Source organism: Doryrhamphus excisus, chromosome 1, assembly GCF_030265055.1.
Source record: "Doryrhamphus excisus isolate RoL2022-K1 chromosome 1, RoL_Dexc_1.0, whole genome shotgun sequence".
Taxonomy (NCBI): Eukaryota; Metazoa; Chordata; class Actinopteri; order Syngnathiformes; family Syngnathidae; genus Doryrhamphus; species Doryrhamphus excisus.
In genome coordinates this window covers 6,137,220-6,149,665 of record NC_080466.1, presented here as the reverse complement: position 1 = coordinate 6,149,665, position 12,446 = coordinate 6,137,220, and the positions used below count along the sequence as shown (strand labels likewise).

Genomic DNA, 12,446 nt, shown 5'->3' with positions numbered 1-12,446 from the left:
GTCAATACTGTATTTTGCGCCGCAGCAACTTTGGTATTTTCATGTTGGCTTCAGAATGGAAAGGTGAGTGTAGAATCGGGTGAGTTCAAGGCTCTAAAAGTGATGTGACTGCATTATTAATGTCAGATAGCCTGAGATCATAAAATGGATTTGGGGGCAGATTGGACTACTTCTTCATATAAGAACCATGTAAGCCTTAAGCCTTTAGATGAAGGTGGGGGGTGTTTTATTTGTCTTTGCATCGACAATAGGTGCTGGGCATTAAAAGGGGTATAGCCGGGCTATATAACCACTATATATTTTGGTCACTCCAGGTGGGAATCTTCCCATATTACACCATCAAAGGCTCAGTTTGCAATATTGGGTGGATAGAAGTAATGGTGGCACCCTTAAATGACAAAATCCAAACCTAAGACATGCAATGGAGGGAGGCAGTGACGTCACTTTTTTTTTTGCTGCTTCTGACAAAAATATGGGATTAAAAACGGGCCTGTATTACACATGGCAATATGTATCACCTCCCCCCTTCCTATGCCCAGTGAGTTAATATGGCCACACGCACGCGCACGGGGGTAGGGTAGAGTGGGGAGCGGGGGTGTGGTAGGAATCCTTGTCCTTAAAAATCAAGGCGGCCTATTACGTAACACGCTGACATTTACAATACGAGAATGATGCACACTTGATAATAATACAAATAATAGTGATTGCTTACTTCCCCAGCTCCTCGAACAGCTGGTATTCGTCGGTAAATCTTGTGCAGATCGTTAACGCCATGGTGGAAGTGGCACCCTGGGGTGTTTTCTCTCTCTCTCTCTTTCAAAGCCACCAGTCGTCCGGTGTTGTCGTGGTACCTGCAAGCGAGCCTTTCATGCACAGACGGCGCTCATCTGCAAATATGATGGAGGATGAGGAGGAGGATAGTTGTTGCAGCAACGAAATAAAGAAATAAATAAGAAGCCACTCAGGTCCGAGTGATGGCAGTGTTATTAATCGTCGCCTTGTCGTGGACGCTGCATGGTTTGGCGCATTTGGGTGTTGCGTGAGTGGTGAGTGTGAGCTGGCGAGGCTGCTCTCTCTTTGCGCGCACTTGCTCACCGACCCCCGGCTGTGTGCTCAGTCCCGCCCCCTCGGCCGCATCCTCGCTCGCAAAATCATCCTTACGGTCCACAGTGACGTCTGTCAACATGCGAAGGTACTATTTATCGAGGGAAATAAACATAATACACAATATTAAGCAGCACGTTAGCAATAATGGTTTAATGGATCAGATTGTACAAAAAAATAAAATATCTTTCACTATTACGAAATTTTAAAAAAATTCTGCAGCCGCCCCTGACAAAATTGTACCGTAAAGGAAATGTTATTTGGAGCCACCCCCGTCCTCCCCACACCCTCACACCTCTCCCCATCCCAAATGTATCATAAGTACAAAATGACCATATAGCAACATGACCGTTATTAATAATAACAAATGTACTGTAAGTATAGATCCAGTAGTTAGTATATGAATATATATATAGTAGCTATATATATATATATATATATATAGTAGTTATAGTAGTATCATAATATAGTATAGTAGTTATAGTCGCTATATGGGTTAAATAAAATAAAACAAATTCATTCATTCATTTTCTACCGCTTTTCCTCACGAGGGTCGCGGGGGTGCTGGAGCCTATCCCAGCTGTTTTTGGGCGAGAGGCGGGGTACACCCTGGACTGGTCGCCAGCCAATCACAGGGCACATATAGACAAACAACCATTCACACTCACATTCATACCTATGGACAATTTGGAGTCGCCAATTAACCTAGCATGTTTTTGGAATGTGGGAGGAAACCGGAGTACCCGGAGAAAACCCACGCATGCACGGGGAGAACATGCAAACTCCACACAGAGAGGGTGGGCCGAGGGTGGAATTGAACCCAGGTCTCCTAGCTGTGAGGTCTGCTCGCTAACCACTCAACCCCCGTGCCGCCCTAAAACAAATTCAACCCGAGATAAATAAATATTCAATTACAAAATTTGCTGCTACTTCACATCAAGAGGAGTCAATTGAGGTGGCTCAGGCATCTAGTCCGGATGCCTCCCAGACACCTCCCTGCATGGTGAGGTGTTCTGGACATGCCCAGCCAGGACAAGGCCCTGGGGCAAACGACATGCTGGAGAGTTTATGTCTCACATCCGGCCTGGGAACGCCTTGGTGTCCTCCCAGTGGAAAACACTTTAAAACAAATTGACATAAAGATATATACAGTATGTATTATAATGGAAAAATACATACATATTTCCACTGGAAAAATACTATTCTCTGGTCTAGACACAAACCAGACAAGGATTCCTATCTAAGGAGTGGCAATTTAGGTGTTAATGCTACAAAGTTTTACTTTAACAACATACCCACCTTCAAGTAAAGCACAAGTTTACTCGTGTTTTTCCTTTGTTTTTCCTGCTTGCTCACGATTCGTGATGTGGAATGGATGACATGTTGAAATCTCACCTTCTGTAGCTCTGGGAGCCTGCCTGCACGCGCACCTCTCTGATTGGTCAGATGTCAAGTGCGGTCAATAATTGTGCGGTCAGATTACAAGTCTCTTTTCCCTCCTCTGCCTCACGGTAGCGCATCCATTGCACACATCCGCTACTCTGAAAATGTGGTGTCCCCTCGAGCAAAAGGTGGCCCTATATGCACAGAGAGGGCAGTCCCTGCAAGTACACACACAGAAGCAGTCTTAGACAGGAAATAGAAAATGCAGTTATGCTGTAGTTATGATTGTTTATACATTCAAGGGATGCAAACATTAGCAGCTAAACTTAGCCAAATTGCTATCAGTTGCTGAGAAAAAAAACATAACTAATGTGCTCGAGTGTGTTGCGTTTGGTGTAGATTACTTACTCAGGAAACCGGGCAGGATATATATATATATATATATATATATATATATATATATATATATATATATATATATATATATATATATATATATATATATATATATATATATATATATATATATATATATATATATATATATATATATTAGAGCACATTTGAGTGTTGGCACCCTCTAGGCAGCTGAGGAACTCACTGCATACAGTTCCTTTAACACAGTACAAAAACAACATATTCAATATTAACGTGGAGAGATTCTGTTGCAAAGCTGAATTGCCAAATAAATAAATAGAACAATAGACTAGCCCCCTTCCCGATTTCTTATTATTCTGTATTTTTGTCACATTTACATTTTTGAGCTCATTAAAACAACTCAAATATTAGTCAATGACAACACAGCTGAACACAGCAAACCACACTGAGCACCATTATCCACAAAAACATGGAACAGTTGTGAATCAAGAGCACAGTGATGGCTCATCCAAAAGGTCACAAAAGACCCCACAACAAAGTCCAAAGAACTGGAGGTCTCGCTTCCCTCAGTTTTTATAACCGCACCATAAGAAAGACAGTGAGCAAAAACGGCCTACATGGCAAAGTTCCAAGACAAAAATCACTGCAGAACAAAAAAAAAAAACATTAAGGCTTGCCTCAATTTTGTCAAAAAACATTTAGATCATCCCCAAGAACTTTGGGAAAATACTCAGTGGTCTAATGAGACAAACGCTTGAACTTTTTGGAAGGTGCTTTTGGACCTGCAGAAGACTAATGAATTCTGCTGTCTACCAAAAAAATCCCGAAGGACAATGTGACAAACTCGGGTTGTGCAGCAAGACAATGATCCAAAACACACCAGCAAGTCTACCTCTCAAAGGCTGAAAAAAAGAAGACTTTGGAGTGGCCTATAGTCAAAGTCCTAACCCGAATCCTATTGAGATGCTACAGCGTGACCTCAAAAAGCTGGATCATGCTAAAAAGGAACCCTCCTGTGTGGCTGAATGACAACAATTCTGCAAAGATGAGTGTCCCAACCAGTTAAAAGGTTTAGGGGACTATGTACAGTAGCATGGGATTGTTTTTTTTCTCCCATGTTTCATTTAAATTTACATTTTGGGTTCAGTTGTGTTGACTAATATTTACATTTGTTTGATGATCTGAAACACTTAAGTGTGACAAACATGCAAAAAAAAAAAAAGAAATCAGAATGGTAGCAAACACTTTTTTACACCACTGTCTATGAGCCACCCTGAGATACCTTGCAAGTTCGCCCCCTGGTGGATGTAAGCAATATAGTATAGTATAGTGGATCTCTGCATATTCTCAATTCAGCATTAGCAAATGCACATGTTAAAAAATATATTTTTGTGTGCTTCTTGCAATGTGTTTTTCCTCTTCAAAAATGTTTCCAGAAAAAAACATATTCATCTTAGGTCGGTAACTTATAAATATGGCATAGTCAAGAATAAAATGTCAGCACAATTCGGAACCACATCATAACACAGCTGCGATTGGCTGACGACCAGTTCAGTGTGTACACCCGCCTCTCGCCCCAAGTCAGCTGGGATAGGTTCCAGCATACCCTTGCGGAAGATAAGTGGTATAGAAAATGGAGATGGAGGTGTCAGGGAGGTATTAAATTAAGAATATGTTAATTATTGTTGAACTGCATCAAATGCATCAAAACCTCATTTAGTTAAAAAGCCTATATTTTGCATTATTAGTCTTGTGAGGGCAGTCACAGTGTTATATGGTTAATATATGGTTGGTCATTTCAGAAGGTGAAATTTTTGTTACCTGATAACAGAGGAAAAAGACTAATAATAAATGTATTTAAATGTTCTTTTATTATTAATCAAACAGGTTGAAGTGGAAAAATACAGTGCATTCAGATTCATAAATATGCATTCATAAATACACTATTAAATATGTTAAAACATAAGTTAAAGCAACAAGAATAGTAACAGTTCATAACAGTCAGTGTGGCTGCAACACAGCAGCACAGGAGTGACATTCAAACAAGTGCGTACTTGACAATAAATAACATGTTTGATACAAACATATAGTGTGTCTTTTGATAGCTTCATCGGGTTGGTCAAGTAAGCTTGTTCATTCGCTCCACTGTTTAAATAAGTTAAGTTGTTCTTGATTATAGCAACACTTTTTTGGTATTTCTTCAAGTTTCGGTAAAAAACTCAGAGAACCCGTGACCCGTTTTCTGCAAGGTTTCAGCTCAGCGTCTTTTGCTGCAGGGAGAAGAGAAGTTTGTTGTTAAACTTCTGCATTTATGAATTGTAGGGTACAAATGCATAATCAAATTGTCTCTTGTTTTATTTTTTAAGTTCTTTTAAGGTGTAATTGTGTGAATATTGATTGGTAAAAGGAGTAAGAAGACTTACTTCTCAAGGATTCTCTCAATGACCCTCTTCACCCAGGGAGCTTCAGGATCAAGGCACACCTCTTGACCGGTCCTTTTAAGTGTAGCACTGCAAAGATGCAGAAAAGCCATCAGAAACATGCATAACTTGGATGGACAATCCTTTTGAGGTTACATTCAAGAAGATTTGAAGTTCTTACATGATCTCTGTCTCTTCGCAGTGGGAGTTGGCGGGAATGAGCTCCACTTTCTCAATGTGCCGTCCGATGCGTTTGCTCTCCGTCTGGATGCAGCGGCAGTGCAGTTCCACTCCCAAGCTTCTCAGAGTCATTCCTGCGATGGGTGAAAAATGAGCATGTCTGAATATGCAACAATTCCATAGACACAATACAATATATAGTAAGTAAGTAACCTTACCTTCACTGATGGCTACAGAGACCAGGAGGACAACCAAAGCACTGAGGATCACTTTGCTCATCATTTTGCAGTTAGACAAATGCTACAATAGCTCAAAGTATTAAAAAAATGCAGCAGTGTTTCAGTAGATTTGCTGAAGAAGTAACAGTGGAGCCTTGTCGTACTTCCTTCTCTCTTTGCTTTTCCCCTTTTCTCAGCTGCTTTGGAGCTCTGCTGTTTGAATCTAGCGCTAAAGAGGAGAGTCTTGGTCTTTTATAGGAGGCAAGCATGAGTCACCTCACATGCAGGTGTTGCGCAAGATGGGTTTGTTTGGCAGCCGAGTGGGAATTTACACGGTGAAGAAGCAAATGAGGCTGTTTGAGAACCTGACAGGTCAACTTTATGACATACACTCATCGATCAGTATTTGTCATCGATTAAGAATGATCATTTGGAAAACACAATGACTACATATTTGTAATCCACTGGCATATGTGATAGGAATGTATGATACGTTTTACGGCTTTTGAATTTTTGAAGTTGCTCAGACCGCGGTCATACGTACGTACTGTACATATTGATCAACTCGCAAATGATTTCATATTCATACTGATGTAGTCACAACTTTCAACAAATCGAGATGTACATGTGTATGACAATATTAAATAAATATCATACATTATTGTTCAACATATCATATTTCTCAATGACAAGCTTACATTTGCACAATTCTGATCCTCTGAAAAGGAGTCGGAAGAAGCAGAGATAATTGACTCCTATATATCTCTTTTCCATGTATATTACTGATATTTCCTTCACACTATAACTTTTATATGTTTGCTTGCTTGCATTTACATTTTCTTCTGTGTTAAAACAAAGGAAGGTCTTGAAAAATATAAAGACACAAAATGGAGTTTTGTATTAAGGAAAAGGAAGAAACTATTGAAAAATAAATAAGAATAAATATATGAATACTAGAGTAAACATGTTGACTGAATCACACAATTCATAAGTCATTTTTGGATATAAATTAAGCAACGTCTTATTGATCAGAATCAATGAATTAAATGTGTTTCTCATATTGTTGAATTTGTCTCGTCATTGTGAAGTTGTTATTGTGCATTGCTGTTGACTTCCAACTGCGTCAAGTCTTTAATTTCCTTGTCGCCTAGATGATATCATCTTCATTATGTGTCCAGTTCCTTAATGCCTTTCACAACAAGTACTTTGACATCATGTTGTCGTCCATTTAACTTGAATTAGATTCTGCAGTAATATGTGAATAATAAAGAAAAATAGTAATACAAAAATATGCTTGCTGACTGTATTGTTTTAAATAATGGCCCATAGTTCCGAAATTGATATCCTTTTACATAAAATAAAATAAAATCTACTTATTATAGATAAAAACTTATTTCTATCTGCGATTAAATGTGATTAATTGTGAGTTAACTGTAGACAAATGCGATTCATCACAATCAAATCTTTTTATCGATTGACTGCCCTAGTTCTTATATATCAAAAAATGTAATTTGTACCTTTTAAGCATGTTCAAAACAGAGACAGCACAAAGACAAGACACACAAAGAAGTGAGCATCTCAACCATCCATTGTTGTTGTTGCTGCTTGTCAAAAACTCTTTTATACCAATACAACTGGTTGACAATTCATCTGTAACCCTGCTAAACCTTGCAGAGGTGTTATTTGAGCCCGCCACAATTTTCCCACACTTTAGTTGTCCTACTTTCTTTGAAACGTGTTGCAGGCATCAAATTCACAATTACCGTTTAGCCATAAACACAAAGATGTCTTTTTGTATTAACATGCTGTAAATGTAACTTATCAAAACGATTATCCTTTATTGTAGCATGATACATATACACTAAATTAACATTTTGTAAAATATGCCTGTCAAGTTACACAAAACTGAATTTTGAAATCACAAGAGAACTCAACATCAAAGTGTTTTCTTTTTATTTGGCTTTTTTGTGGATTTTTTTTATTCCAAAAGAAAGACAAGGCTCAACAAAGTGTATTTAAAAGAAGAAAAATACATTTGGAAGTAATGCAGACTTACGGTTGTCATTTTAACATTTTACACTGCTACAAGTAATAGCCGCTAACTTCTTTTTACGCTTGTGTGACAATATAGAAGGTCAAATTAAAAGGTGAGATACAAATCTGCACCTGACATAATTTATGTTACATCTGTGATTTATTGTTTTTACATTTTAACAATAAGAGTTATTTTTACACGTGTATGACAGTTAACAATGAAAATGGAAATAATCAAACCACAGGTTTTGTATAAAATTTCCGCAAAAATATTTCACAGCTTTTCATAGACCATCTCAATTATCATACAATACCAGGGGTGTCAAAGTCATGCCATGGAGGGCCGAGACGTTGCAGGTTTTCGTTCCGGCCGGTCACTAAAGAAGGTGATTTTAATGATTAACCCTCCTTTGGTTTGAGGGAACGAGCTCGTTAATTAAATCACCTGCTGGAGAAACTGGTTGGAAAGAAAACCTGCAGTGCTTCGGTCCTCTGTCGACACATTTGCAATAGACCATGTAATAACCAGTCCATTTGCCCCGTACTGTATCATTCTCCTGAATCAAGTGCTGAAACAAAGCACCCTACATGACTGGGTCTTTGCCTTTTTTTATTAAGGGGCAACCGCAATCCATTTTTAGTCTAAATATTTGAAGTGTAATCCCAATGAACAATGTATATACCATGCTTGCATGTGGCAATGCACATATGAAAACGGGATAGGAAGTGATGACCGATGATGACGATCGTCTGACACAAAAAAGTAAAAGCCTCCAAGCATGACAAGACATTAAATGTTGTGATTTCTAGATGACACGATAGAAGTCATGCCAAATGGACCACTTCCTAAATGTGAGGACTGACGCAAACTCGGCTATCTGAAGCACACGTCAGCTTGCTGTCATTGAGTCATCTATCATGCTTCAGCAGGAAGTATGGAGCAACTTTTACAAGGTGCTGGATTTGGTGCTTTTTTTCCTCTATTCACTGAGTGTGCTGTGAGAAAGGAAATCTGTAAGTGAGGAAGGAAATTGAGTCTTTCATTAGCTTAAATTAGTAATATCTTCAGTGCAACAAGTCACATTCTAACACTTTTCGATTGTGTAGTTGGCATTGTGCGCATGATAGGAACAAATATGCAACATATGGTTCATTTCATAGTTCAGCAATAAATGACACACACTTGCAGTTGTTGTGACATCCCATTTGGCAACGTGATACATACCAAAACTTCCCATTGACCTCAGCCAAAACTTTCCAACTGCAGCGGAAATGCACTTAAATTTGGAAAACATGTCTTACTCAAGATCAATTCATTGAGGCTTCCTCTCATAAACATGGCTCATGGTTTAAAAACACTTGAATAGAATTACAGGAATTAGAGAGTAATGTTTGTGTGCTAGTTCGAGCACAACGTTTGGGACAATCAGTTGACCACTCAATTCCGCAGAATGATACGCGGGCAAACGTAATAGTTTGTCAGGCGCAATGTTTGACCACACAATAACTGAGACAGTGTACAAAAACATAGACATAATCCAATATATTTGGAAAATGGATAAAAATCAGGAGTATCTGCATTTTGCACTGTTGGACCTTTAGGAGTTTAGGCATGCTTGATGACTTGCCATCCATCTCCAAATGTTCTCAATTTGATTTAGATCAGGGGAACACGTAGGATGGTCCAAAATAGTGACGCTAGTCCACTGGAAAAAAGCCTTTGTCTTGTGGGTATTGGGAACTGCAGCAGTGTCCTGTTGAAAAATTCAGCCATTACCACACAGACGAGGGATTTCAGTCATGAGGGATGCACATTACAACATTTCCAAATAGCCAGCTGCCATTGTCCCCCAACCCCGCTTCTCAACCTGAAGCGCCATTGTTCCATTTTTCTTCCACAACTTCAATGTTTGGCGCTCTTGTCTAAATTCCAAATAGCGTCCAAATACATTAATTTGGGCAGAGGATGGTCCCGTGTCCTTCAGCTCAGGGCTGGTGACATTTTTTGGGGTCTACCACTTGACATTTCTGTTCCATAACCCCCAGGATCTTTAATAATGCATCCAACCATAGCAGCAATGGTTTGCTGCAAGAGGCCTTGCATTCAAAGAGAGAAAGCTTTTTGCCTTTGCCATCAAGAAACCATGCCAGTGTGAATACCTGACAGAAAATTACATAATTTTTGTCAAGATTTTTGCTTTTAAAGTCTGAGGTCTTCAACCTTTGATCAACTGATAAACAGCATATTTCACTTTAATGCAGTTTGCAATAAATTCTTTACTCAAAATGTTTGCCCATTTCTTCTTTTTGCATTTTGAAGATCCAACAGTGCAAAATGTAAATTCCTACAATTTGTCATCAGCAGTGTACTTGAGTTGGCACTGTTACACATGAAGTTAAATAATGAGTTTGATATGACCTCTCCTGTACCTCTGCATGTGTTAGCATGTCAGGAATGATGATGAAATAAAAATGTTGATCAATTACCCCGAGGCAAAAAAAACATGTAGATTGTAATCAGGATCTGCAAGGTTTTTTTGTGATTCCTAAGTATGCAATAAGTTGACTGTTGGTTATGCAGCCCAATGTGAGGATTTCACTTCCCTTCACTTAATATTTAGTATTTTCTGCAGTCTGCAGTCTGCTTTTGGAGAAAGTATTTATTCACAGTAGCATGTGTGCATGCAGCTGGAGGCGCCACAAAAGTGGCATGTTCTTAAATTACACCTTTCACAGCCAAAATGACATTTTACACCAATGTTATATATTTTCTCTTGAACCATTATGATGCACAATACATATTTAAAGGAAAACTGGACATTTTTTTATTTTGTCCATCAGCCGCAATCCTTATGAGAAACATGAACACACTTCTATCATTATTCTGTGATATAAAAACTAAAGATATAAATTTCTAAAGATATAAAAACAGCTAAAAACAGACAGCTAAGAATGAAGATAATGGGACACAACTGTTAAATATAACTATAAAGCCTTCTGAAAAAATCTCAAAAAATCGGCAACAGCACTTCATGTATATCATGTGTGTTGGTACTCGCACAGAGGAATTACTTTTCTGGCGTAGTGACACCTCACCACACCACACTGACGAGCTTCACCACACACTCGCTCACAGCGCCACATAGTAGAGCTGCCGCCCCTGCTACTAAATTGGAAAAGTGAACGCAAGGGGTAGCGTACATTTCTATGGTGTTATGTGAAATCGATGCGTCCAGGAAAAATGTTCCGGTAATGCTTAAAATGACCAAAGTACGGCAAAATACTGTACGTTCTCATGAAATTGCCTGTTACTACATGATCACGGCATGTATATAAAATGTTCTTGGCGCTTTTTGGAGGTGTTTTAATTGCGGGCTTTGTAGGCACAATAGGTGCTTACCGCTATGTGCATTAATTACCTGCCTCTTTTTAGCTGTTTTTATATCTTTAGAATGCACAGAAAGGAGAAAGACGTGTGTTCATGTCTCACATAAGGATATCAAAAAAGTGCACTTTTCCTTTAACTACACAACATTTGACTCTTGTCTAAATTATCAGGTTGACACTGTGAACCTGAAGCTATTCAGGCATTCTGAGTGATTCCTCTCTTGTCTTACATTATTATAAATAGTGTGTATTAATTTGGTGGCTTTTATATCCATTGTCCTTGAATATGAAAGCTATACACTAAATCTATCTGAGGACAAAATTAAGACATCCTGATGCATTTTTTTCTGTGTGCAAATCTGTACATTTTTGATTTTGATGTTTGATGATGCTGAGAGTGCTAATTGCTGACAGTAACTCTGCAGTGCATACTCCAATTTTACATACCGAAACACTCCACTGTGCAATAAGCAGGCAGCATATAAGTCCAACTTGGGTTTTGGGTTTTTGAGTTGTACAATTACATTGACAGCATACATTCAGTTTGCCTTTTTAGTGAATATAATCTGCCTAGTGCAATGATAAGAAGCCGATACTGCCCTCAAGAAGATAAACAGAGTTTATGAGATTGAGGCTGGGAAAATCTGGTATGAATCACAGTTCTCACATTGTTTATGCTTCAGTCACGTTTTTTTTTCTTTACAGGCAAGAGGTAAACTAATATGTGAGATTTACTGTACATCATGAGAACTGATATACCTTATTGTAATCATATACTATATACAAAAACCTGCATTGTGTCAACTTTTTTATCATTATTTGTATTCAGAGCGAGGAAACATGAGGAATTCATGACACGCTCAACAAAGACTGATGATCAGCCGGAGGGGATTTCAGGAAATGTTGCAAACTTTTCGGGATTTGCAAACAGCAGCAGGAGGAGTCAAGTTCCAGACTTTGAGTAGGGGTATGCAGAGAGGAGAGGAGGCTGCCCAACTTGCATTCCACCTGACGTCAAACATCGGGCCCAGACAGGTTTGCTGCCTTGACACAACTTATATATGCACATACTTTTCAGTCTACTCGTGGAGAGTCACTTGGATACACAGCACTTGAGGGTATCAAGGCTTTTTTTATGACTGAAATAATAAGTGACACATTGAAAGGGTCACAGCTACAAAGTGGTTAGTAAGCAGGCCATACAGCCAGGAGACCCAAATTCAATTCCACCCTCTGCCATCTCTGTGTGGAGTTCTCCGGGTACTCAGGTTTCTTCCCACATTTAAAAAAAAGTTAGGTTAATTGGTGACTCCAAATTGTCCATAGGTATGACCAGTCGAGA

General features: G+C 38.8%; 2 protein-coding genes across 15 annotated transcripts in view; both read right to left on the bottom strand.

Annotated features, from left to right (window-relative positions):
• Positions 1-1,119, bottom strand: part of camk2d2 (calcium/calmodulin-dependent protein kinase (CaM kinase) II delta 2) — a 42,054-nt gene extending 40,935 nt beyond the window's left edge. For 5 of the 14 annotated variants that reach the window (XM_058064652.1, XM_058064606.1, XM_058064661.1 and 2 more), the window contains exon 1: positions 713-1,118. In XM_058064652.1, coding sequence (XP_057920635.1) covers positions 713-774 — 62 coding nt within the window. In that variant the 5' untranslated portion in view covers positions 775-1,118. Of the gene's footprint in view, positions 1-712 lie in introns of all 14 variants that reach the window. The other 9 variants (XM_058064570.1, XM_058064597.1, XM_058064589.1 and 6 more) reach the window with 3 other exon arrangements.
• Positions 1,120-4,845: 3,726 nt separating this feature from the next.
• Positions 4,846-6,296, bottom strand: cxcl8a (chemokine (C-X-C motif) ligand 8a). Its single transcript, XM_058079674.1, has 4 exons — positions 5,684-6,296; positions 5,467-5,599; positions 5,289-5,375; positions 4,846-5,135 (listed from the first exon to the last, which is right to left on the bottom strand). The coding sequence occupies exons 1-4, from the start codon at positions 5,745-5,747 to the stop codon at positions 5,123-5,125; spliced, it is 297 nt and encodes a 98-aa protein (XP_057935657.1). The 5' UTR covers positions 5,748-6,296; the 3' UTR covers positions 4,846-5,122.
• Positions 6,297-12,446: the final 6,150 nt, after the last annotated feature.

Bases quoted from the DNA above. Each gene is read 5' to 3' on its own strand.
- cxcl8a (XM_058079674.1), bottom strand. From the start codon at position 5,747: ATGATGAGCAAAGTGATCCTCAGTGCTTTGGTTGTCCTCCTGGTCTCT. The intron at 5,600-5,683 runs GTAAGGTTACTT...CACCCATCGCAG, and splicing joins CTCTGTAGCCATCAGTGAAG to GAATGACTCTGAGAAGCTTG. The intron at 5,376-5,466 runs GTAAGAACTTCA...GCATCTTTGCAG, and splicing joins TGCGAAGAGACAGAGATCAT to TGCTACACTTAAAAGGACCG.